General features: G+C 39.4%; 1 protein-coding gene across 2 annotated transcripts in view; it reads left to right on the top strand.

Annotated features, from left to right (window-relative positions):
* The window catches only part of TMEM117 (transmembrane protein 117), a 225909-nt gene that overhangs the window by 151083 nt on the left and 47643 nt on the right, over positions 1–27183 (top strand). For both annotated transcript variants that reach the window (XM_061467794.1, XM_061467793.1), the window contains exon 6: positions 23700–23859. In XM_061467794.1, coding sequence (XP_061323778.1) covers positions 23700–23859 — 160 coding nt within the window. The remainder of the gene's footprint in view (positions 1–23699; positions 23860–27183) is intronic.

Here is a 27183-nt window from a genome sequence, read left to right on the forward strand (position 1 = left end):
CGGTCTAGTGTGAGGTGTCCCTGCCTGTGGCAGGGGTTTGGAACTAGATGATCTTAAGGTCCTTTCCAACCCTAACTATTCTATGATTCTATGGTTCTATGACTCTATGATCCTATGATTCTATGATACTCATACTTCTAAACATTATAAAGTATAATAAGAATAAAAGTGTTTCCTAGGTATTCTTCCTGTGTCTGATACAGGCTTGACCAAGCTGCGTGAACATACATCTGTTATAAGGGAGCGTGTTATGAATGTAGCTATTTTTCATTCAAACTGCAATAGAACTGATTTTAGTTTTAATGTCTTAAGTTCAAAGGGTTTAAGACTCTATGTAGTTTTCAGGTAAACCCAGAAGCCAGGCAGTGCTTATGGAGATCTTCAAGACTGTTTCCTCAGGGTGCCTTACTCAAGTTTTGAGCTGCTGCAATTTAATCATACTTGTCTGTAATAACTTGAACAGACAAAATTTTGGTTCATACCAGAATAATTTACACTTAACAGCATTTTCTTGGTTTGAATAAGACCTTAAGAGCATTCAGCTTTTCCCCTGTGTGCAGCTGAGTTGATAAAATTATCTGAACTTCTTTATTTTTATTTTATGGAATGTGAAAAATTTATACTTTCTCCTACAGCAAATTAATTTATAAGATGCAAGCACAGACAAATGTTTTTTTTTTGTGATAAAAATATTTCAAGGCAAGATTGTATTATTTTTCAGAAAGGTGGGGCTTTGTACTTAGAATTAAGCTTCTGTTTAAAATGTTGTTTTAGCAGAGTTTTTCAACCCATTGTATAATTTCTGGGTCTTCCTACCTGAAACATTTCTGTGAAGTAGTATTTTGGTGTCTTCAGTTAGAAATACCACTTCTTGTGCCACAAGATGTTTCAGTGACTCCAGTATATTTTGGCTGGTTTCAAGAAGCATACACTCTTTTAATCTATACACAACCTCAATTAGTGTTCAGGTCAGTAAGTGGGAAGACATTTATGGAATCAATCATTTTGGGTTAAGGAGTACACATACTGCAAGTGTACTAATGGAATGGAAATAATGCCTGGAACATCTCCAGAACAGTCACAGTCTCAATGGACCAATTAAATATGTATGAAGAATGTTTCCAGTGAAGTTCAAACACATCAGCCTGAGGCTTATTTTTTGGTTTAATTTATTCACAGCCTTTCTGTGTACTGCTGCTTGCTCGTCCAAAAACACTTCTGCACACTGCCTTCTGCATCATCTGCGTATTCACTGACTGATACAGTGACAGTTGCTATTTTTAATCGCCATCTCAGGAGCAAGGAGTAGACTCTAGTAGAAAAGTACAGTGTTCGTATTCAGGTTAGCAGGTTTTATTTGTTAATAGATTTGACATCATTCACAGTATGGAAAATAGTCTTCAGAATTAATTCAGACAGTTTTGAGCATTTAACAAAATTTCTTAGCCTGAATGTGCTGTCATTATTAGGTCTTCAAATCAGAGTATTGCATGATACGGCCTCTACTGAGTGTCTTCACATCGCTGCTTTTTGTCCTTCATGAAAGAAATGCTTATACTATAGCTAGAGGCTGCTTTTTTTTATATATCACGAATGCTAGAGCTCTTAAGAAACTTAGTTTCCTGATAACTGTCATTCTTTGCAAAATGTATAAAAAAACCCACATGCTATTTTATAATATAAGGTATAGGGTAAGAAATTCTTTGCTCCCTCTACTATTTTCAGTAATAAATAAATCCAAACTATTAGAGGTTTTGTAAAGAGAGTTTGTTTCTTTTGATGGGTCTCAGATCTGCAGTTTGTCACTGATCAGAGAGCACCAGCATATTAGCTGGTTCATCTGTTATCAGTTCATACACTGTGAGTAAGTGGGATTGTCATATAACCAAGCTGAGAGCTATTGGCAAAGCAACTGAGCAAAGACAGCCTTTTAAAAGGATTACTGGTAATGTAATTACTTGCGAAAGATGAATGGATAGCTCCCATATGAAAACACCAGCATCTTAATATGTTCTTTAAGCAATAACATTAGTGGAATGAGAACTATTCCAGTAATGGTGTATGCTACTGGTGGATAATGGCACAGTGAAGCAAAGACATTTGTGTAAAGTAACCACTGAGTTGAAGCCAGAAGCATGCTTTTGTTTCTTTAACTACTTTCAAGGCTGTTACTGAAGCAAAACTCACTTTCTGGTGACACTGTAATTATTTTATTAAGTACAATGGAGTTGTGAAACTTCAAAGCTCCCAATAGATTTTTCTTCTAGTCTGAAGAAAAATCTCTGTTTATATCCATAGTTAATCTATAACTGCTGATAGTATTTGTAATGTTTATGAAAAAAATATAGTGTTAATATGGCTCCTGCTACTGGAGATGCCAGCCCAAATCATAGAATCATAATCATATAATCCTTAATCATATAATTTGAGTGCCCCCAAAATCAGATAATTTTCTAGAGAAGCAGAATTAATTTAGGACCTTCACTTCAGGCACAGGGTAAACAATCTTGGTGATGTTGTAAAATTAATCTCTGTGCATGAGAGCAGTTACAGTCTATGGCTTGATACCCACTTCAACCATCAAGATGACTGACTTTTTCTAGTGAATAAGAACTTCTACATAAGTGTATTGAAATAAGCATCTGACCTTCATCTTTTTGAAATCAGTGACAAAAGCCCAGTAGTCTTCAACGAAACTTTAATACTCCTTTAGATAGTAACAACTGTGTTTTTCTTTCCCCCCAGTTTATAGTAGGGGACATTTTTCCCTGCACTATTTAATAAGCTCCCTGGCATCCATACAAATAATTGATTTCTGAAACATACAATGACAGTTGTGTTATTTGAGTAGTTTAGTCCTAAACACTTTCTTTCCTTACCTTTGATAATATTTCCTTCTTGTATCTTCTATATATCTTTCTTCACACTATTGGTTCTATCTTCTCATTACTTAGTAAGCAAAATTCTGGTGCTTGCTGTATGCTTCTCTCTACGTTTTTTCTTCTTCTGCTTCATCAGGCTCCATTTTCCATTCATTTATTGAGTTTTGCTATTGGCTGTTGTTTTTCTTAAAGGTTTATTTTCTGAATTTGAGTAATAATATTTTAAGGACATACATCCTTACAATTCTTGTATCAGAAACCTGATTGGGTTCTTTTTTTATGATACGTGGGCAAATAATCTGGTTTTATGAGTGTCAGAAGTTGCATGCTTATTTTGTACAGTGCAGCATTCTAAACTGTAATGTGTCTTGCGACAGTAAGTTATGCCTCACAACAGCAAGATCAGATTAATAAAAGAAGCTGACACTAAGATCTAGGTATGTGTAATCGGAAAGTGGTGCATAGGAAATGTGGTGCTTTACCCTTCAGGAAAATGAGTCATAGTCAAAATATTCGTACTTCAATCATCTGAATTTACTATCCTGTATTACTCTTTTATAATAATAATATAAATATATATAATATATAATGTAAATATACATTTATATATAAATATGTAAATGTATAAAAATTTCCCTTGAATTTGATCTGCATCAGATTCATGGGAATTGCAGTACACCAGAAAATCAGACTGTTGAAATATAATTCCCCAGCTATTTAGGTTCCTAGCTTAAGACATGAAATAAAGTTGTATCATAAGGTCTTTCGCTGGACCATGTGAAAATTTCATGTTTGAACTCTCTATCCATCTTGTCAAGCTATCTTAGTGTGTTAATTTTTGTGTTTTCCAATCAGTTTGAAAATAGAGCCAAGTTAAACAATTTTAAAACACCCTTATTCAATTTACCTCCTCAGTTTTATCGTTTTTAGTTTTTGAGATCATTCATGCTGTTTCATTATCTTCAGTGAGGTGACTTGCTGTGACTGAGGTAATTTCCAGCACAAGGGCAAAACCAGAGCTCCTTGAACTCAGAGAGGCAGGATTCAACTTCAGTTTCCCTCTCTGAAAAAAACAGAAAGAGAAAGAAGATATTATTATCCATTTGCAAAGTCTGATTGTATGGATGTGGTAGAGATGATGCCGTCTAAGGTCTGCCGTTGTTGGGTGGTTTCAGGAACCTTTTGCCTTTCTGACACAGCTGTGCTCATTAGGACATCCACTGCCTATTAGGGCTTGGTTTTGTCATTCCTTTTGCAACATGAGCAAACTGGATGAGCATTAATAAGGCTGTGCTTTGGCAGCAGGTGTGACTATATTACAGAACAACAAAAATTAAAGAAGTATTTCAATTTTCTACATTTTATTAATTTTTTCAGTAATAAATGAATTAAAACTAAACAACCATTATCAGGGCTTGGGTTAAAAAAAAGAACAGGTTTAACAAACTTTTGTTCTGTAATACAAAATATGATAACATAGGTAGAAAGCTCCTGGAGATGTTTTTAAACATTTCATTTTGAAAGAGCATCTAGAGCAGAGCTATTTTGAATGACATTAATGGCAAGGTCCAAGGTGTGTGAAGCTGTCAACACAGCAGGCACACATTGCCAGCACAGTACGTTAAGCAGGAGCTGAGATTTGAAGCAGTTTTCACCTATAATAAGGTAATAGTTCATTCCAAACTTTTGACATCATGAGCTGTTCTGTTAAAATCTTTCTAGAAGAAATTTGTCCACATGGTAAGTCCAGCTAGAGAATAGCCTTGATACTTCAAACCAAATGATAATGTTTTTATGTTTTTAACTTGATAAACAGGTGATCTATACACTGTCTGTGAATTGTACCTTGTAACCAAAAACCTTCATAAGCTCAGTTATTCTCATGTAAGTTGAGACAAGGGGGAGCACAAAATTACAAAATAAAATATATAAACCTTTAGAGTCAGTTTTAAGTAATGTTAAGTTTGATGGCTTTGTAACAGTAGCGATGGAAAATTACTGAGGTGCATGATACACAGAAAAAAAAAAGTGGAGTACAGCTAGAGAACATACTGAGAATTCTTGTACAAGATAAATCATTATAGTTGACATAGTTTTAAGAAAAACAGTCTAGAAGAACAGGACACAGGGATAAGGAGTATCTGGGAGTGGCAGGTGTCCAGGATGGGCTACAGTTAAACCAACTGATACAGGAGGATTATTACGTCTTTGGTGCTAACGAACCAATTAAGCTGGTATAAGCATCTACTGCGCGTGCTCCAAAGGCAGCTAGAAGTGATGAGGATGTTGGAAGAAGTAAACGACCCTCAGAGACCACCACCACAATTCTGTAAGCATGCGGGGAACTTTCTGGAAAATGATATAATCCATATGTAGCCTCATGAATATGTACGTATGCCCAGGGACTATATAAGGACGGCTTGTGTAGCAATACGGGGAAACACGTTAGGATCTCCCGTGTCTCCCAGTGCCGCAACAAAGAATACCCGCTTGTCAGCTTGAAAACTTCGTTGGCAAGTTTGTCCCTGGAATTTTCTCCGGATCAAAGTAAAGCAACAGAGCCTTTGCTATTGTCATTCATTACAGAGCCACACCTCCTGTCTTCTAAGCCAATTTGATGCAAATATAATTCCAGAAATCTAAATGGAATTAAACATGTTTTGTCTCAGCATTTAGAATTATGCAAATTCAGGGAAACTATCATTTGATTGACAGAGAAATTGGTAACATCATTAGTCAGTGGAAGCATTGTTTAAATTTTTTCTATGATGCAGCATTTTCTCAAGAACTTGGAGGCTGAAAAAGATCCCCCCTGAAATGCAGCAATGGATATCTTGCTTCAAAGGCAGCTGGCTGTAGAGGAGATGTTATGGTGTTCTGCAGTTACTGTTCATAACTGGTGATTACCTCAGTACTGTATAAGCCATCTCTGAAGCCACCTTTAAATGTTGAATGGCATGCATATATAAGCAATCATTGGTTATAGGGTTTGTGAACACTTTTCAAACTCAAAAACTGGTCTAGTATAGTATTTCACAATATTTGGGGAGTTTAAAATCTAAAGTCCTTTCCTCCCTAAACAGTACAAAATACCCCCATGGCAAAGTGAAGACCTGCTTCAACTTAGCGAAGGTATCTACTGCCTCAGATGAAATAGATTTCCTTTTTTAGTAGACTCTGATGGCACTTCCAACCCAGAAATCTCTGTAATAGATTGCCAGTAACAGTTGGAAAGGCCCAGGAATGATTGTAAGTCACATTCATCTTTCAAGGCCTCCTTGCTAGAATTGACAGTTATTTTCAAGGCTCCCAGGAAGAACATAAAGCCAAAAAACTCAGTGAAGAACTGGCCAAATTAATTTAATATCATCTCTGTACAATGACTGAATGACCTAGGAGACAGCTGAAGACAATGCTAAGAAAGTTAATCAAAAGGACTGAGCAAAGCTTTCTGAGAGACCAGTCCCAAAAGCTGTCCTTCGTTTTACAGCCTTTGTGAAATGGATGTAGTTATTTGCTCTGCAGAAGTCTAAAAATTGGGATGATTCTAGTCTCTCCAGTGGTTGTTGATCAAAGAAGCCAAATGCATCCATCTTCTCCGAATTCTGATTTTTTTTCAAAGTCTCAAAGGGTTCCCTGTTTTGAGAGAAAGTGAGGCACTGAAAAATATAACCCTTCACTGTATTCCTTTAGGTGCTCTCTGTAGATGCTTGCTGGAGACTGCTTGAGCAATCATGTAAGTGATGGAGAGATGGACTGTAGGTTTTTATGCTTATCAAAACATATGTTGAAGTATTTTATAGGAAGAAAGGGATCATGTAACTATAAAACTGGAGAGGAATCAATCGGTGTTGGGTAAAGTGTTTAACAGAATATTAAACAGAGAATATATGTTCAAAAAAACTTAGGTCAGTATAATGTCTACTAAACTCAAGGTCTTTTAGCACTACCAAAGCTATTTTGAGCTTAATATAATTCTGGAGACAAAGCAAAAGTTGTAGTATGTGAGTTTCTGGAGGATAAACTGAGTGCATACTTAACCAGACCTAACTTTGGCCACTTGTGCTGACAGCTCACCTATTCCTGGGCAAGAGAAAAGAACTGTTCCCAGCTTGTAGCCTGGCTCTGGTGACAGCAAGCCATAAGAATACTGACTGCTGAGTGAGAACATCAGCTTAAAGTAAATAATTTTTTTTTTATGTACAATTACATGGGACTGAGCTGGCAAATTCCAAGCTTCTTCACATCTGAGTCTGACTTACTAGGACATTAGAAGGTGAAAAGACCAAGGCTGGAAAGTAAAGGGTGACAAATTATTTCACAGAATCATAGAATAGAATCATAGAATAGTTAGGGGTGGAAAGGACCTTAAGATCATCAAGTTCCAACCCGCTTGCCACAGACAGGGACACCTCACACTAAACCATCTCGCCCAAGGCTTTGTCCAACCTGGCCTTGAACACCGCCAGGGATGCAGCATTCACAACTTCCCTGGGCAACCCATTCCAGTGCCTCACCACATTTACAGTACAGAACTTCTTCCTTATATTCAATCTAAACTTCCCCTGTTTCAGTTTTAACCCATTACCATGCTCAGCTTGCTGTCTACTAATGCCCTTTTCTTACTATGGCAAGACTGATGTTCTTTGGAGGATTTTTGACATAAAAATGCTTTGCTCAGGAGGCAAGATTTAAGCTTTTTGGATTTTCTGTGTGTGTGTGTTAGAGTTGTTTTGAAAATACATTTAATCAAAATGTAATCAACTTGCTGATGAAAGAGCCTGCATTTATTCAAATTTCTTTGAAAAAAAAACCCAACCCACACTAAAGAACTGTTCAAAACAATTGTAATTATATTTTACTTTGATGGGGTTTGCACAAATGTAATTGTAAAAGGTGCATCTTGATGAATGAGAAGTTATATCTCATAGGTACTATGGTGTATGAAACCTAAAATGAGAATTTTCTTACTCCATCAAACTACTATATAGCTAAAATACACAGCCAATGTAGTTCAGAACACAGAAAGCTATTAAACTGTTAAAATTACATTGTTCTAAATTTGAACTATGTTTTTTAATTTTGCTTGTGGATATAATATGTTGTCTGAAAAGACATGAGAATATAATCATATACTATACAGCCCTCCCATCTTGTCAAAAGCTTTGTTTAGGAGCAGCAACGTGACATCTGGTCGAGGATAACGTGTTCCATATGTTCTACATAGATAAAATCAGACGCTGTATTTATCCAACACCTAGAATCATAGAACTGTTTAGGTTGGAAAAGACGTTTAAGATCATAGAATCCAGCCATTAACTAGCACTGCAAAGTCCACCACTAAACCATGTCCCTAAGCACCACATCCACAGATTTTCTTAATTCCTCCAGGGATGGTGACTCCACCACTTCCCTGGGCAGCCTGTTCCAGAGCTTGACAACCCTTTTGGTGGGTAATTTTTCCCTTGACGCTGTTTCCTCTTGTCCCATCATTTTTTAGTGGGGAGAAGAGATTGACACCCACCTTGGTACAACTTCCTGTCAGGTAGTGGTAGAGCCTCCTTTTCTCCAGGCTGAACAACCCCAGTTCCTTCAGCCACTCCTCATAAGACCAGAACTGAGCAGGATTCGAGGTGCAGCCTCACCAGTGCCCCAGTACAGGGGAACAATCACTGCCCTGACTCTGCTGGATGCACTGTCTCTGATACAGGCCAGGATGCTGTTGGCCTTCTTGGCTGCCTGGGCACAAGGTGGCTTATGTTCAGGGGCCATCAATCAGCATCCCCTGGTCCCTTTCCACCAAGCAGCTTTCCAGCCACTCTTTCTCGAGCCTGTAGCATTCCACAGGGCTGTTGTGGCACAAGTGCAGGACCTGGCACTTTGCCTTTTTGAACCTGGCACTTTGCCTTTTTGAACCTCATACAGTTGGCCTCATCCCATTAATCCAGCCTGCCCTGGTTACTAGTGCTCCCTAAGGGCTTCTTTCATACCTTTGTGGGCTTGGAAGCCATTTCTCCTGTCCTGACCGAGGTGTCCTCAGCCACTGTCATGCAAGCTGCAGGCTCCTGGCAGCTCTGTCAGCTCCCTCTGAGGTTCCCCTGGTTCATGCCAGCACTAGAGCTGCACATGTCAGTGACTGAGTGGCAGCTTGATGATCACAAAGACAGTGGGAAATTTTATGGGTTTGTTCTTGTTTTGTTTCCAAAAATCTGCAAGAATAATTTTAAGACTCTGCAACATCAAAATGTTTTGCAGAGATATTTCAGTTTTCTAAAATGTGCTTTAAAAAGCAAATAGCCCCCAACTTTTCAGTGGCATTTTTCATTTGACAGTTTCTAAATAGAACTTTTCCATTACTTTATGCAAAGATGAGTTTTGACAGTTCCCAAATAAAATGTATTTTGTTTTTCTAATTCAAGCAGGCTTTTCATTATTTTCTTGAGAGAAAACATAGAAAACTGACTTTTGAAATTCAAACTGAGTTTTAAGACTTAGGTTGGGATTCAGGTGCCTGGTATTTACATCTTGATTAAGGCTATTGACATACCAGCTCTTACTACGGCTGAGCTCTGTAGCTCTGACCAATGCAGATGGTGGTCATTCAGTTCGCCTCAAGTATAAACTTGTATTTAGTCACCTAATTTTCCAGACTTCACTCACTGAATAGAAGTGAGATTCAGGTGCCCAAACATAGGTATTGAGTACAGTTTGAAATGCTTTAGGGTGTTGAAAGTGAAAAATGCACAGGCCTGGTAGACATGACACAGGACACAGGAGATCTTCTTTTAAAGGGTCTGGAGGCCAACCAAGGTACTCCAGAGTGCCCCAGATCACACTAAGCAAGTATGTTTAGGCAACCAAATATCACATTACATCTCTGTTGGCTGTAGTGAGAGATTAGATATGTTGGTTCACGTGTAGATTTCTGGCTGAGTCTGAATTCCTTATAAAATGTTTTAATTGTATTAAACAAAACCATAAGTAAAAATATTTTTTCAACATAAGTTGAAAAAATAATGATCAGGTTTTCACTTTGCTCTAGCCAAAATGTAGCAGACTTCATATCTGATTGGGGAAAAAAATAAAAATCAAACAAAGGAAAGAAATATGAGAATATAATGTCCTGAGAAAACGGTCAGAATATTATCTATGTAGTAAAACTTTGATCAGGGCTAAAGTTTCATTAATTATAAAACAAATTATGAAAAAAAACAATGCTAGTAAATTCAATAATTGGGAAATAATGAATAAAGTTGTTTATTAATGAAAGAATTGGTTTATTAATTCATTGATTTTACCACCTTTCTGACTTGCATGTTAATTGGATCTTCTGAAAATCGAACAGTTTGTCAACTGTGTCGAAATCCAAGTAACTCAGACCATAGACAGGCTTGAAAACGTGGTGTTAAATCCGCACTTCTGCTCTTGCTTGTTTTTAAAACTAGAATTTAATAGCGTGTTTCAACTCAAGAAAATCAAGGAGGTGTTGGTATATACCTCTAGCTCCCACTATAGATCTGAAAAGCCTAATTTTAGGCTATCTGAATGCATTTGAATTTGGGATTTGCCTTCTTAATGTAAAGACAATTCTCTTTCCATTTCAAAAGCTTTTTCTTGTTCTATGTAGCAATGCATTTAAGACTTTACTAAGTACTTCATGATAGCTGAGAAAAAGTGGCCAAGAACATTTTCTTCTCATAACCAGTTTCTATGACAGTTACTGAGGCTGCTGGAAATCTGTGTACAGAGACTTGTACTAATGTTGACTTGCTTACACAAAAGGTCTGAATAAATAGTGCTGTGTAGTATATCATAGAATCATAGAATAGTCAGGGTTGGAAGGGACCTTAAAGATCATCTAGTTCCAACCCCATTGTCATGAGCAGGGACACCTCACACTAGATCATGTTGCCCAAGGCTCTGTCCAACCAGGCCTTGAACACTGCCAGGGATGGAGCATTTACCACTTCTTTGGGCAACCCATACCAGTGCCTCACCACCTTCACTGTAAAAAAGTCTGGTTATTATAGCATTCATCTGGTCTCTCTAAGACTGATACTCAGATACCTGGTGTGAATCACATAGAACAGGTATTGGCTCCTGTCTGTTTGCCTCATTTTATGTAGCCGAGATGCTTCTCTAACTCCTGGCTCTGACCACAGTGAGGTGCTGGTATCATACGGTTCTGACACAGCTTCCCTCATGTTACCCTTTTACAGGTTAATTCCATGTCTTGATGAACTGCCCTTCTCTGAATGTAAACCATTCTTACTGAAAAATTGCCACTTGGGTCTGTCTTGATGCTCTGAAAACATTACTGAAGATCCTGGGTTTGTTGCTTCTTGAGACAGCTGTCTTCCACCCCCCATTTTCTGTTGATACAGTAAGTGACATATCCATCTGAAAGTAAAGAAGAAAACTGACTTCCCTTTATCATATATAGAATTGTAAGGGGTTTTTTCTTTTTCACAATTCTTTCTACTGGAGTTAGGCAATTAACTTCTAACTTTGGAAGTTAAACATGTTGTTCCTTGGATATAACTCGTGAGTCATGTACTACCTTGCATATGATAGGTGTTGATTAAAAATGATTTTTACAAGCAAGACCACAAACCTTCTCCAACTGTTTTTCCTTTTCTGTGTCACAGATAGGAAATGGCATTTGAAACGTAAAACTTATGGCTGATGAGTTTAATTTAAATGAGCTGCTGTTTGAAATAGATAACACTTTCATTTTAGTAAATTAATGGTGTGGCAAAAGGAAACTCAAAGATGCTTCTTCCTATAATAAAAAAAATGATGCTCTCTAGAATTCTAATATTTCACCACGTGACTACATTACCTAATCTTATTCATTTTATTACATGAAACATAGTAAAATATTTCCTCTGTGCATTAACATAAATGTAATTTCAGACTTTATACAAATCTTTGTTCAAAAATCCGATATATGTCTGGAGTCATATTTATTCACTCTAGCAAAATTGCAACTGTCACAGTAAAACGATACAAATAAAGCAAGGTTTGTGGAAGGGTTAATATCCTTTCTTTGACAAACTGATATAGCTGGAAAAAATAAGCCAGTGCTGTTTACATTCACAAAATGTTTTTAATTTTTCTAAGCAAAATGAATGTATAAAAACTCAGAATGAACAACTCCAGTTTTTCCAGACTCAGAGCATCCTTTTTCACTCTGCAGTGTTCTGTTTCTTCAGCTCACCAGGCGGAACCATGACAAGTATAGACTAGAAGACTTAACTGGGAATGCAAGTTTCTCAAAACGTGCGGTATCAAGGGGGTTGGATCTAGATATCTTTCCAGATTCCGTGATTTACAAGACAGTGCCAACATAAAATTTCCTTTGTTACTCCCTATTTGAAACAGAGTATTTCAGAACTTGCAATTTCAGAACAGATACTTCAGGGCAGTTACTTACTGTCAATTACAGAATTACTTACCCATTACTTCATACTGTAGGATCAAAATCATAAATACACTATTGTGACAAGTTCTTCAAAGAGATAATGCAAGTCAAAGTTCAAATTATAAACCATTTTCTTCTATAGGCATTTAACTTCAGATAATTAAGTCCTTTTGATGGTAATCTACATTAACACACTTTCTGTGACTTATTTATGCCTGCAGAGCATGCTATGGGGGTGTGGCACTCTAAAATCTGGCAATAGTATTCCATAGCTCTACCCCATATTTGTGCCCATCAGGGGAACAAGCAGCTTATTTTAACAAAAGAGATCCAATGTAAATAATTTTCCAAATATTCCTAGCTATTTTTTGCATATGACTTCTTCTGGTGTGGGCCTGTGTTAGCAGTTGTGGTGGGTTGACCTTGGCTGAAGGTTAGATGTCCATCAAGCTGCTCTATCACTGCCCCCCCCCCCAAAAAAAAAGGGAGAGAGAAAAGAAGATGGAAAAAAACCTCTGTCCCACAAGGGCAGAAGAGCAGTAGACAGCTGGAGGCATTCGTATGTGCTGCTCTGGAGAACCCAGATGCTTTTCTCCAGCAGAGCTTCTTTCCCTTACACTTGCTTCATTGCAGAGATGGTGCTTATGCCAAGCAACAGGGAGACTTAATATTTTATTTTAAATGGTTTTAGAGTTGCTATTTTTGACAGATTTAACAACAGAACCTTTCTGAATTAAAACAAGTGAAATAAAGCGTTGACATTTGCATATGAACATCTGCAGTAACACTGTTTTTTATAGTTACTGTACACTGTGCGATGGTATGTTTGGCCAGTGCCGATTCTGAGATTAAAAATTACGGAGAGTATTTAACTTGATGGATGATCTTTCTTTCCTGAGGAGTGGAAAGTGGTTTTAAATATCAGGAGCTGTAAAATTTGTTCCTATCTTTCTGCATCTCTTTTCACATGGCATTCCTAACTATATTGGCACATTTATGAAAAATTTACTTTATAAACCACTGCAACCTCCAGAGCAAGCATGTTCACAGAGGAGAGGGGGATTGTGGTATACAGGGGGTGTTTCCTGAGCCAAGGAAAGCCCAGGGGAGTACCAAGACCTGCCAGAGTAGTTCACATGGCAAATCATGCAGGCGGGCATGTCTTCGAAGGAGGAACATTCCACTGGCCACTGTGGAATGTCCACATAATCCAGAAACCAGGCACCATTCTGTGACCATCTGCACAGGTCAAGGTCATTCATCCTACCTGACCCTCAAGGCAGATTGGTGGGCATTTATCTAAGAGCAAATGCTGCACCATCTACCCCAGCAGTGGCCAATGCCTGCGCCCAAATGGAGCTGCTGAAGGGAGAGGCTGCAGTGCAGGCTTCAGACTGAAGGAAGTCACCTTTCTCCTGGGAAAGGGAAAGAGAGCAGAGCTGTCTGCAAAAGGTGTGCTCAGGTGGAGGACCTCCTACAGCAGGTAGCTGAGCCTGTGAGAAGGGTGCATAACACCAGGGAAGCTGAGAAGGACTTAGAGAGCTGGTTCCAAGCATAGTCTGCAGTGGACTTACAGCCCATGCAGCTGGACTTCAGAAGAGTCGACTTTGTCCTCTTGATGGATCTGCTTGGTGGAGCACCATGGGATAAAGCTCTGGAGGGATGAGGGGCCCAAGAAAGTCGGTTAGTATTCAAGGTTCAGCTCCTCCAAGCTCAGGAAGGATGGATGCATCCTGACAAAGAGGAAGTCAGGCAAAAACTCCAGGAAGCCTGCATGGATGAACAAGCAGACCCTGGACAAACTAAACATAAAAAGAAAGCCTACAGAAGGTGGAAGCAAGGACAGGTAGCCTGGGAGGAATACAGGGATATCATCTGAGCAGCCAGGGATCAAGTTAGGAAAGCAAAATGACACAGATGTCAAAAGCAACAAGTAAAGCTTCTATAGGTATGTTGGTGATAAAAGGAAGGCCAGGGAAAATGTGGGCCCTCTCTGACAGGAAACAGGAGACCTGGTTATCCAGGATATGGCAAAGCTTGAGGTACTCAGTAACATTTTTGCCTCAGTCTTCACTGGCAAGTGCTCTTGCCACACTGCCCAAGTCACAGAAGGCAAAGGTAGGGACTGGGAGAATGAAGAATCACACACTGCAGGAGAACACCAGGTTGAAGACTGTATAAGGAACCTGAAGGTGCACAAGTCCATGGGACCTATTAAGATGCATTCGTGGGTCCTGAGGGAACTGGCAGATAAAGTGGCTAAGCCACTATCCATCATATTTGAGAAGTCTTAAGAGACCAGTGGAGTTCCCACTGACCAGAAAAGGGGAAATGTAACTCCCATGTTTAAAAAGGGATAAAAAGGAAGACCCAGGAAAGACAGGCCAATCAGTCTCACTTTAGTGTCCAACAAGATTATGGAGTGGATCCTCCTGGAAACCATGCTAAGGCATATGGAAAATAAAGAGGTGATTGGTGACAGCCAGAATGGCTTCACTGAGGGAAATTGTGTCTAACAAATGCAGTGGCCTTCTGAATTACAATAAGGGAAGAGTGACTGATGTCATCTACCTGGAACTGTGAAAAGAATTTGATGGTGTCCTGCATGACATCCTTGTCTCTAAACTGGAGAGATGTGGATTGGATGGATGGACCATTTGCTGGGTAAGGAATTGGCTGGATGGTCACACACACAGAGCTGTGGTCAATGGCTTGATGTCCAAGTGGAGATCAGTGACAAGTGGCATTTCTCAGGGGTTGGTACTGGGACCACCACTGTTTAACATCTTTGTCACAACATGTGGGATTGAGTGCACCCTCAGGAAGTCTGCCGATGACACCAAGCTGTGTGGTGTGGTCAACACGCTGGAGGGAAGAGAAGCCATTCAGAGGGACTTGACACTCTTGAAAATGAAAGAGGGGAGATTTAGATTAGATATTAGGAAGAAATTTTTACTGTGAGGATGGTGAGGTGCTGGCACAGGTTGCCCAGAAAAGTTGTGAATGCTCCGTCCCTGGCAACGTTCAAGGCCAGGCTGGATGGGGCCTTGAGCAGCTTGGTCTAATGCAAGGTGTCCCTGCCTGTGCCCTGTGGCAGGGTGGTTGGAACTGAATGATCTTTAAGGTCCCTTCCAATGCAAACCATTTTATGATTCTATGATTCTTTGAAAATACAATTAGTAATTTATGAAACATTTATTAGAATTCCATTTCTGTTTCGTGCAATACCACCTGAAGCCGAACGTTTTGATGAATACTGATTAACTGACAGGTAGTTTTATTTAGTTTAAATACACCTAGACTATATGCTAATTAATTTTCTTTATTTAGTAAATTCATATGTATATTATACTCTATTTTATTGAGTATATATGCTCATTTCTTTAATGAACAGTAACAGGAGTGCAGAATTTATGATCTCATTTCTTTGTTAATATGTCCTCTGTCCCAATTGTACATAGTAGCAATACCCGGAGTGCTTATTAGCAATGTTTAAGTTTTTAAATAAACCTGGCTTAGTGGTAATTATGTGTGAAAGTGTGATTAAAAGTTCTCTAAATGCTACTTTTGACTAAGCACAGGTAGGGTTTTTTTTCTGGAAAAGGTGTTGCCAAAGGGCAAAATACTGCTTTTTGCCTCTTGGGAGAGACAAAATGAAGATGAGGAAAATAGCCAAAGTTTTTCTTTCATCTCTTCTGTCAATCTTAGCAGAACTCTTAATATCTGAACATCAAAGCTGTAGCTTCATAGAAGATTTGGCAGAGGGTCACACAAGACAAGAAAATTCTCAGTATCTCTAACAATGAGCATCTCAAAGTTGCTGATAAATTGAAGGTAGTACTATCTTCCCCTTATGTATGGTTGTGCAAAGAATTCTATTTGATATTTGAGCAGTGAAAAACTTCACTTTCACTATGCGACAGTTTGAGAAATGAGGTCCCATCACAGACCAGAATTTGTTTTCAGTAAACTTTGCCCTGCTGATTTAGACATGAAAAGAATGAAAATAACTCTTGCTTCCAGCATTAAATGTTCTGTGAACTTGTACACATTTCTTAGCTTGCCTTTATATTTCCAGGGACAAATTCTGTTGGGTTTTTTTTCCAGTTTTCAACTCCGTAAAAACAACACATCCTGAAGAGGTGGCTGCATGGAGTCAAATGTACTTCTGGCATAGGTCTGGAGGGGATGTGCTATGAATGGTTTTGTGGTACCACAGGGGCTGCCAGAGGATGAGTCAGGGATCGTCGACTCTGCTAGGAATTTCCGGATGTGGGAGGTAGGACATGCAAAACAGCAGAAGAGGGTGTTCCAAGCAGCCAGGACCTAAGATCGCTGCAGTAAATTGTGTCTTCTCTCAGCCAACACTTGGGAGAACATCAATAACTTTATGCTTAGCATTCTGATTTAAAGAAGTAGGACAGACAAGGCAATCTTCCCATTTGCATGCCTTTGTCATGGCCCATAATGTCACTGAGTGATTAGCCTATATGCACCTGCATGGGCAGTTTACATATATTGCCAAGAAAACTTTGACCAGGAGGGCTGGTGGCTGTCATATTGTAATTAAAAAGAACCCCTAAACTTAAAGGACGTGGCCTTCCCTTCCCCTAAAATTAAGACAGAAAGGCTTCAATTTGCACCAGCATTTGACATCAGTTGTAGTAGATTGCAAAGCATAGGTATTCCCTTCCTCTTCCTTCCTGGCTTAGTTTCTCAAAGCTCTTTCTCCAGAGCCCAACACTTTGTTTCAGAGAAGCCAATCTTCTGCTCTGGCACACAGTGTTCTCTCAAGATCCTACACCTGGGTCAAAGAAATCCTAGGCACAGCTACAGGTTGGGCAGAGAAGAGATTCAGAGCAGCCCTGCGGAGAAGGACTTAGGGGTGCTGGTTGATGAGAAAATGAACATGAGCTGGCTTCAGTGTGCACTTGCAGCCCAGAAAGCCAACCATATCCTGGGCTGCATCAAAAGGAGCGTGACCAGCAGGTTAAAGGAGGTGATCCTGACCCTCTACTCTGCTCTTGTGAGACCTCACCTGGAGTATTGTGTGCAGTTCTGGTGTCCTCAACATAAAAAGGACATGGAACTGTTGGAACAAGTCCAGAGGAGGGCCATGAGGATGATCAGGGGACTGGAGCACCTCCTGTGTGAAGATAGGCTGAGAAAGTTGGGTCTGTTCAGCCTGGAGAAGAGAAGGCTGCGTGGAGACCTCATAGCAGCCTTCCAGTATCTGAAGGGGGCTTATAAGGATGCTGGGGAGGGACTCTTCATTAGGGACTGTAGTGATAGGACAAGGGGTAACGGGTTAAAACTTAAACAGGGGAAGTTTAGATTGGATATAAGGAGGAAATTCTTTACTGTGAGGGTGGTGAGGCACTGGAATGGGCTGCCCAGGGAGGTTGTGAATGCTCCATCCCTGGCAGTGTTCAAGGCCAGGTTGGACAGAGCCTTGGGTGAGATGGTTTAGTGTGAGGTGTCCCTGCCCATGGCAGGGGGGTTGGAACTAGATGATCTTAAGGTCCTTCCCAACCCTAACTATTCTATGATTCTATTCTCTGAAGGTAAGGGACTGCACCAGCATGGGATGGCACTAGTGGCATTTCATATGCCAATGGCGGGATTTCCTTTTGGGTAGGCAGACTGCAAACCCCAGTAGGCAGTCTGTGCACTAAACTGCAGTGATGTTCCCTGCCACACTCTTTAAAAAGGAGATTCCAATTTGATAGCTTCTGATGGGAGATCTTTTTTCTTGCTAGTTATGGATCTGGAGAACTATCGACGTATGTAATTGCAGCTGCACATTCAGAGAGCAACTACATTGCATATCCCAGGAATAAGTGGGATTTTCTTTTTCCACAGACAAATTTGGGCTCATCCCACTCTTAAAGAGCTTGCAGTTCATAAGCTCAAGATTGTGCAGGTGCAAGACAAAGGGAGAAGTGTTACAAACCAGTCAGGCAGGGCAAGGACAATGTCTGCAGTAAGAAAGATGAGGGCATTGGCAGAACAGCCCTGTAAGGGAGTCTGCAGAATCTTGAGCATCTTCCATGCCAGACTGAGCTTACAGAACTCCTTTGGGAATTAACTTATTAACACAGTTGTGTCCAGGAAGCAGCTTGGCAGCTCCTGCTTCTCGTATCCGAGGAAGCTGAGTATCAGTGGTTGTCCCTGCATTTGGAAATGGAAACAATCTATCAATCGTCTTGGTTGGAGGCAGTCATCTTTATTTTTGCCAGTGTTGAGTGTCATCACCCATGAAGTAGCCCGGAGTGTAGGAATGGAAACATCTGCTGGGGAAAGATTCTGGCAGGGAATCCTACCAAAAAGCCTAGTTCCTCACAGCACCAGATGGATTACTCACTCCACTGGGTTTTGTTGGTTTTGCTTTCTTTCACTGAACATTTCGGATTAATCTTAAACTTCTGGAAGAGCTTTTTAGAAATCCCACCCTATTATCAATATACTGGAGTGGAGGAAAGCAGGTAGACCTAACGCTTTAACTTCAGAGTATTATCTGATGAAGAAGGGCACAGCTTTGCTCACCCAAATGCACACTATTCTAATTTTGTTTTCTAGGGCATGTGTTGGCCTTACTTAGCCCTATTTTGCTTCTGTTCCTTTTCCTTCCTGCGATGTTGTATTGGCTTTGTGTCCTTGCTGTTTGTGTCCAGGTTATGTTTTTCATTACACTTTGTAAGTATGTCTTGTTTATTTGATGTACCTGTGTTTCTGATTTAAGTTTTCTTGGTTCTTTTTCACCCTTTGGCCACAGTGTGGCATGCAGGGCATCTGGGCACTGGGACACCAGCAGAGAAATTTCTCAGAAAGCCCCAGGAGAACTTCTCTCAGAGGGTGAGGGAAGAGGAGTAGCAAGGGAGGGGTGCTGAAGAGCTACTTGCCTTTACAACAGGATATTTATTTGAAGAATTAGTAGGAAAATCCATCCTGATCTCTGGTCTTGATGTGTCAAGTGACAGCTCAGGCATTGTACACAAGGAGCAGAGAGACAGAAATGCTGGGGAGATGGGTTGTTTTGTGTTTTTTTTGTGGGTGCTTTTTGAAAGAGCAAGAGGTATTTAAAAGAAGAGTGTGATATTTTCAGCCCAACAGGCAGAAATAGGGCTAAGATAATATGCATGATGGTCATTGCGTGTGTAGGCAATGTAGGTGTGTAGGGACTCTGACAGAGAAATGAAGACCACTGTTTCCAGTGATGGCCCTGGTAGCAGAGTTCCTTCTTCATCAGAAGCTATGCAGAGCACTAGATGCTGGCTTCATGTGAACAGGGTTTAGGAGGCTTGTATTTAGGTGAACAAATTAAGTCTATATTCTCATAGCAAAGCATCCCAGTGCAAGCTCCATAAGCATGCAGTGAAATTTATGGGCATATAAAAAAATAATTATGGACTAATATTCCATATCTGTCCAATTATGGACTGGTGTTCTGTTTTTCCATCAGATATATGCCAGAAACATCAGGGAATATGCAGCACTGCATATAATGCAGATCAGTACCTGTATCCTGGACTGCCCCAAATCAAAGATGACATGTTTGCTAAAGGTTTCATGCAAACCTGTTATCCACCAGGGTCTACATTGTGCTGCAGTGACAGCCCTTTTCTATTCACATAACTATGACCTCCACTGAGCAAATAGAAGATTCATATGTGACCAGGATCTCAGACTTCTGCAAAGTTCAAGTGAGCAAAGTTGTGAATGACATCTGTCATGGGAGCATGTGACAGGTGATGTAGCACACCAAACAACTTATCTAGGGTTGAGTTGTCCAGACTTCAGAGGATAATGGCTATGTTCTTGAACACTAAGACTGCAGTGTAGAGACATTGAAGGTAAATTAATGCCAGGTACTTGACACAGTTTGTTGAGGATGGCCCGTTCCATATGGATGTTCTGTACCTACTACTGATTACAAGAGTGTAAAGGAAAATGAGATGTCACACCCTTTCTCCTCCAGAAATGTCATTTCTGTGTGTTAGAGTCTGCAAGGCTGAGGTTATGACCCTGTCTGCTACAAGGGATTGTCCGCAGCCACTGTCAGTGACAAAATCCTGCTCAAACTTCTGGCCTATGTTGTGCATAACCTCTGGTAGTGTATAAGATGCTGGGTGATAGATGCTAAGTGGTTGGTCAGCTTGGTCAAAGATCATGGTCCAAGAAAGTGCTGTTGTGGGAAGGTGCAGAAGCCAAAGACATCTGTTTTGACTTTTGCTACATGTGTGAGGACAAAATTAATGTTCTGTTGTCAAATGAGGGTCAGCAGCTGTGGAGTCAGTTTGGTGTGAGTGACTTGTCTTGACAAATTCAAGACCAAACTCAGCCCTGGCTATCAAAGATTATAGAGATGCAGTCCAAAGCATTACCTGCTTCTTGAGAGGTTCCTGGCAGTAAAAATCCCTCTCTTCAATCTTTCCCACATTTCAGTGTAGAACCGAGGATTTTAAAATCATCACTGGCAATGATAAGTACAGTACTGACTTTTCTGGACCTACCTAGTAATTTTAGCTGCTCAGTAAGCGATTAGCCTGGACAGTGGGGGTTTTGCAGACTTTTTTTAATTATTATTATTTTTATCCTTCAAAAGACAACCTTGTGTCTTGAAAAGTATGAGGTAGGTTGTAAAATGTGTGTTATTGTAGCTGAATAGTTGCACAGGGCATATAATCATTGAATACAGTAAGCTAGAATTAGAAGTGAAATATAAAAGTGAATTTCCTCTGAAACAGAGATGGAAGTTGTGTTTCTTAATGTCTGGTACAGAGAAGAGTCAATCCTCACTTGCTTTCCCCCTCATAGCCCTCCTGTAAGCAGAAGATGGATAGGTCCTGCCAGCAATGCTGTGAATAGTTTGATAGCATAGGTTTATCTCAGTAGTCTGCGTTTGCAGAATAAAGGGCAAAGTACACTGGCCTAAATATTGCAGGGTAGTTCACACTGGTTCATCTGATACAATTATGTCAAGTTAAATGAAATACTCAGCTTCTCTTAATCCCCAGGACACTGGGGCGATGATGCACTTTCACAAGAAGTGAACTGAACTCTAACCCACACAAACTCAGTTTATAACAACTCCAAAAGCATGTATTGAATTTCTTGCTGTGTTCCAGTGTCATAGGTCAAAAATACAACTGAGTGCTAATTATGCTGCTTAATCCAACCATTTCAAAAAATCTATTTCTAACTTATTTTATTGGTTTCACATTTCCTTATTCCATTAGCAGCCAATTTTCTTCTCTTCCCTCCCTATTTGACATTTCAGAATGAATAACAAAGCAGTTTTTTAAGTGCATACGCATTTCCTCAAGGAAATCAGGGCTTGAACACACACACTGGTCTTTGCATGCATGCCAATGAAGCATGCATAAAAATATGTTTGCCTTTGCTTGCATACATGCCAAAGCCTGACATTCCATGCTTTGAACTCCTTCTCCAAAAGATGAATGCATAATTCAAGAGGACTGAACAAGAATAGTGTTGAGCATAACTTCTGTGTACATGGTTCCCATAGCAAACTAGATAGACTTGGATTATGGTTCTAAACTAACCATGCACCAGGAGATATGGGTTCCTCAGAAAGAGGATGAGGAAAACCCAGCAGCAAGGGCACTCTGCACGGGCTGGCAGGCAAGCACTGAGGACTGTTCTTTTTGAAGAACCTTTCAGCTGAAGGGACAACATTTACTTCCATGTGGATTTCAGATATGAAGGTGAAATAGGTGGAAAAAAGCCACCTTTGAGGGTCTCAAGAGACTATATGCAAGAGAAAAACACTGTAATGAATTGCCTTTCTGAAGTGAACCATTCTGGGTACGTGCCAAAGTGGAGCTTGTAGAAAAGCCAGTCAGGTTTAAGTACTGACAGGTGAAACAGTAGCTAAGCAAATGTTTTGGGGATAAGCAGGCTTGAATATTGCTTAGGTCTAATTAAGTCTAATGTGCCTCATTTGGGTTTTTTGTCTTGCCCAGATGCTGGTAGTACACTCAAGGGATACTGTTATGGTGCCAACCACAGTGTCGAGTATAACTGAATTTATTTATTAAGAATAAAAATAAATGTTCAAAGGTAAAAGTGGTAGCAATCGTTTCATTTTGTGTCTCATTATATTGTGAAAAAGCACAGTCCATCATGGAACAGAAGAATAATGTTTAGGAGTCCAAATGTGTATACTACTGCATATGTGCATATTTTTTTTCCCTTCCTACACAGACACAGCCAAGGCTGATGTATAGAGAGAACTATGCATAGACTGGTATCCTGTGACTACTGGTGTACTGATTTTTCTTTTACTCTGTTGAGTATTTGTCCTGTTTGGAAGTGTCATGGGAAATAGACTTCGTGTTGTTTTACAGCCTTCAGTAGCTGAAGAAAATGAGACTTTATTGCTGCAGAAAAAAACCTCTACCCTGCCACAATTATTTAGCTGTGTGTGTGCATTCAGATGTTGATATGCCCCTATTATAGCAGAGACTTACTGACAGCTGTGGCTACGGGAGAAGCCTTGCTCCCCCTCAAATTACCGGCTAAATTTGCCTGCTTCCACAGTACCAGGAATTCAATCAGTCATTGCTGCCAACTCTGAAGGATATCACCAAAGTGCTGCTGGAAATGATGCAGTGCTATTTTGGGGGGGATAACTTAGAAAGATATTTTCTTAAATGCCATATTGCAAAACTGTATGAATTAACCAAATGTGTCTTCTGGAATTCTCATAGCATTCATATGGAGGCTTTATTACTTTTGTAATTCACTCTTCACTGACTTCTTATAAATGCCATAAGATATATTTAAAACTTGTGCAAAGGATATCTTAGGAGACATGAAGCAAAATCAACCCCCAGAATTTACTAAAGATTAATTTAGTGCAATGAACATTTTTCATACAGACGTGTTTCTATATAAAAATTAGACTTCACGGTTAATCTCCAATAGCTCCTACAGCTGAAAAAAGATCTTTCAAAGGTTCCAATGTCTTTGGTGCTTTAGAAAATGTTCTCTCAAATTGTTCATTTGAATCTGGCCTAGATCATACAGTCCTTGGTACATTGCTATAGTTTACTTCTTCATTCTTTTACTTAATTGGTTTGCATCTTCAGTGAAAAATATGGAATAAAGAACAAGAGTAATTCACTCCAGCCTGATTTTGCAGAATCCTTAACACTAGCTCCTAAATTTCTTTTTACTAAGGATACAGCTGACTGCATTCCTATTTTGAATTAAATGATTTGTTTGTACACTTAATTGTCTTCAATCTCTTTTCATCAGCAGAAAAGTGTTGCTAAAGCACTATTTGACCATTAGAAGACAGATAAAATAGAATGATGCATCTTCATTAGTATCATATTCTCTCTGAACTATTTTTTTTCCCCTTACAGGACGGTTCTATTTACACTGACCTCTGTAGTTGTGCTTGTCATCACTACTGACTGGATCAGCTGGGACAAGCTTAATCGTGGATTTCTGCCAAGTGATGAAGTCTCAAGAGCCTTCTTGGCTTCTTTCATCTTGGTGTTTGACCTTCTTATTGTCATGCAGGTACACTCTTCTAATCTTTCATTCAAGCTGCTGAGCCTGCCTAGTCACTCTATTTCCTCTAGAGCAAACGGTGCTTAGCTAATGCAACATAAAGGTAAAAAAATGTTTGGCTTGCAGTGGCTATTAGTATTAACCATAGTAAACCATTTTCAGTGTCCCTGCAAAAAAGGCCACTGGCCTTTTATTGCAAAAAAAAAAAAAGGTGATTTGTCTTCTTAGATTAGCAGGAAAGCACTGCATGGCTTTCCAAATTAGAATGTGTTTTCTGAAAAAATTACCCCAGAAAAAGAGATGGAAGCTAGTTGTTCTGTAAATTCAAAGTTTCTCATAGGAAAATGAGAGATATTTGAGATATTTGGCGAAACAAGAAAGAAAGACTTCCATATTTCAAGCACTTATAATATTAGGCATATACACAGTCCCGCGTCTTAATAGATGTATATCAGTATTTTCTACTAAGACTCTACCTTCCACTTTCACATGAAGATTTCTTTACCTTGATGACAGGTCCATGTACCGTAATGTCTTCTGCCAGTGAGGTTAACAGGGGAGATGATTCCCTGTAGTCTGCCTGATGTCTTCTTTGAATCTAGCTGTTAGTAAAGAAATCTGGGTCACAAGTAGGTGGCCAAAAGCTTTCTTCATGTGATGCTGCACTCTACCTTTTGCATTTTTCTGTGGTCTGAGCCTTGTGTGGATAACTCACCCAATACTCTTTGAAAAATTGAGTCATTTGGGCTGAGGCCATTGAATGGATCATTGAAGGCTGGAGTGACTTTTGCTATTCCTAGACATGTGTAGACTGTTAAATGGAAGTTTAGCAAAGAATTTGATGAGAACTTTAGCTCCAATATATTACTAACTCCACTAGCAAAGATCGTTTCCAAGGCACTTACTTCTTTTTAATGAGATATCTATTGCTTGGGTAATTATCATAGAGGTGACACTGGTGCACTCAGAATTTATCACTGCTATACTAGGGTGTTAAAGCTGCATAAGGCCTGATCTTCAGTTTTGCTTTCCAATGTCCACCACTGTTCAGTGCTCATGGAGGTTCATGGTTAGAACAAGGAGGATAAGAAAGGGAACACTTTTTCCTAGTAAGATTTCTGAGGCTTTTTTTTCCCTCTCCCTTTGTACTTCATATTTTATTTACAGTTTCAAACAGATTCAAGAGAATGTATAATAAATGATTGTACTTCAGAGGGCTGTAATGAAAGCATGAATGAAAATACATGATGTATTAAGCTATACTGAATTTGATATTGTATGCAGGGTAGATAAACACAGTTGTCTTCATACCAAATAATAATTAAACCATGCTTTTGACTCTGAAAAATGAAGTTCCAGTACTTTGACCTTGGAGTTGCTGAATCTGAATATAGGGAAGAATTTTATGTGAAAAAGCCTGTCCCAAATACTGCTTCATATTTTTACAATGCAAAGCAAGACCCTCATATTAATTGCATTTTTGACTGCGCTTTGTGTGATGGAGTTACTTAAAGTTATTTATTTGGACTGCGCAACGAAGTTGGCATTGTTTATTTACAGTGTAGTTCTAGCATTATTGCATTGCTACTGCCATAAAGTCAGCTTGAGACAGCAAAATATAAATCACAAGTGAAGACCATCGGAATCATGATCCTTTGATTGAAGCATGCTATAGAATTACCCATCTGTAGAAATTCTTTCTAAGAGTGTTGTTTGTTTCACAGATTTTTTTTTCTAACTTACTAAGCTTTAGAAACAAAATGGTAAAAATTAGAAAAAAGAACTCAAAACAAACCCAAACCACTTAGTATTAAGCGATTTCTGTTTGAGGCTGATGTTAACTAAGCACAGTTGAAATCTCATTTGATTTTTGAGTGCAAGCATTTTCTGTCCCTCTGAATGGTTGCCTTAATACTGTAAATGTTACTGTGTTTAGCAACAAGTGAAAACCAATTGAGTTTGGATATCTATTCTCAGTGCTGAGAAAAATAATCATGTAATTGTAAAGGTCATGTTTGCCTTCTTACTGTTATTATAATTTAGCTCTATGTAGAGCATAAGAAAGGAATAAAGGTCCAAGCAGTCTCTGCCCTGAAGAGCTACCTTTTTCCAACCAGGCATAACCTAAGCAGACATGAAGAAGAGAACACTGACAGCTAAACCTTATACAGGCAGTTAGACATGAGTGATATTTAAGGGTATGTGAACTTTTTACTTTTGGTTCCATCCTGCAACAAACTCTGGCTGCTTCTAGTTTCAAAGGCTTTCCAATCCGAGCAACTCACTGAGTATTCAGGGGATGGGCCAGGGGGACATACACAGATAAGAGACAGAGTAGAAGACAGAGATGTGACTGAAATAAATGTGAAAGTTATGACCACAAAAAATATTAAGACAACCCAAAACAGATCATGGAGAAAGCTGTAGGACTAGAACAGGACATCATGGACAGTGTGACTGGCTTCCGACTCAGGCTGTGTTCCTACTTAGACCAACCTCACTGTGAGGAATTGCTTCATATCTGACCTCCACAGAGCAAGGGGATCCTGAGTGCCTGTTTTAGATGGCTACTGTGTATATATCTCCACCTGATTTTAATCGCTGTATCTCTATAGTCAGTGGAGAGATCAATGTATAGTTGGGGTGCTTTTAAACATCTACAGGAGAATGAGAGACAGCAGGCCCTGGAGTTGCACATTTCTCTACACTGAGAATAAGCAGACCTAACAGGATGGGCTGAGAGGAATCGCCCCTTAAGCTAGATGCAGAAAAAGGGTTATGAGGGTGATTTCTCTTGAGTCCAGAGCTGCAGCTCTGCAAGAATCCTTTTCAGCTATTTCCACAGCTGGTAAAATATCCCAGAGTAGTATTTCTCTGCCAGTGTTTTATCACAGAGACTCTTCAGAGCATGTTTGAGTTTTGCATGCAGGATGATGTCTCCTCTGCTGCTTGGCCATGGTTTGAAAGGAATATAAGTTTCACTGGTCTAGGACAGCATATCAAAGATAACACACATTTTAAGCTGTTTGAGAGGCAGCACAAAGGTCTCTATTCCAGTCCTGGTTGTCAGAACATTTTATCCAACATTAAATAGAACCATTGTTTTTTTTTTAAGTATAGATATTGCATATTTTTCTCTCTGAAAAACAACAGATTGAATGCAGTCCAATGTATCAGTCCAATGCATCAGGTGAGCAACAGTTCATTTTAAAGGGCAAGTGCTTGCTTAAAGTAAGAAAGTAAAATCCCTACAAGTTTGTTGTTTTCCACAGTATGGAAGTGATGAAATTAGTAATCTTTACAATGTGTTTAATTATGCCCTGATAATTGAGG

Source organism: Pezoporus flaviventris, unplaced genomic scaffold, assembly GCF_033815535.1.
Source record: "Pezoporus flaviventris isolate CSIRO_AGI_PZ_B2104156 unplaced genomic scaffold, CSIRO_AGI_Pfla_v1 ptg000045l, whole genome shotgun sequence".
Lineage (NCBI taxonomy): Eukaryota > Metazoa > Chordata > Aves > Psittaciformes > Psittacidae > Pezoporus > Pezoporus flaviventris.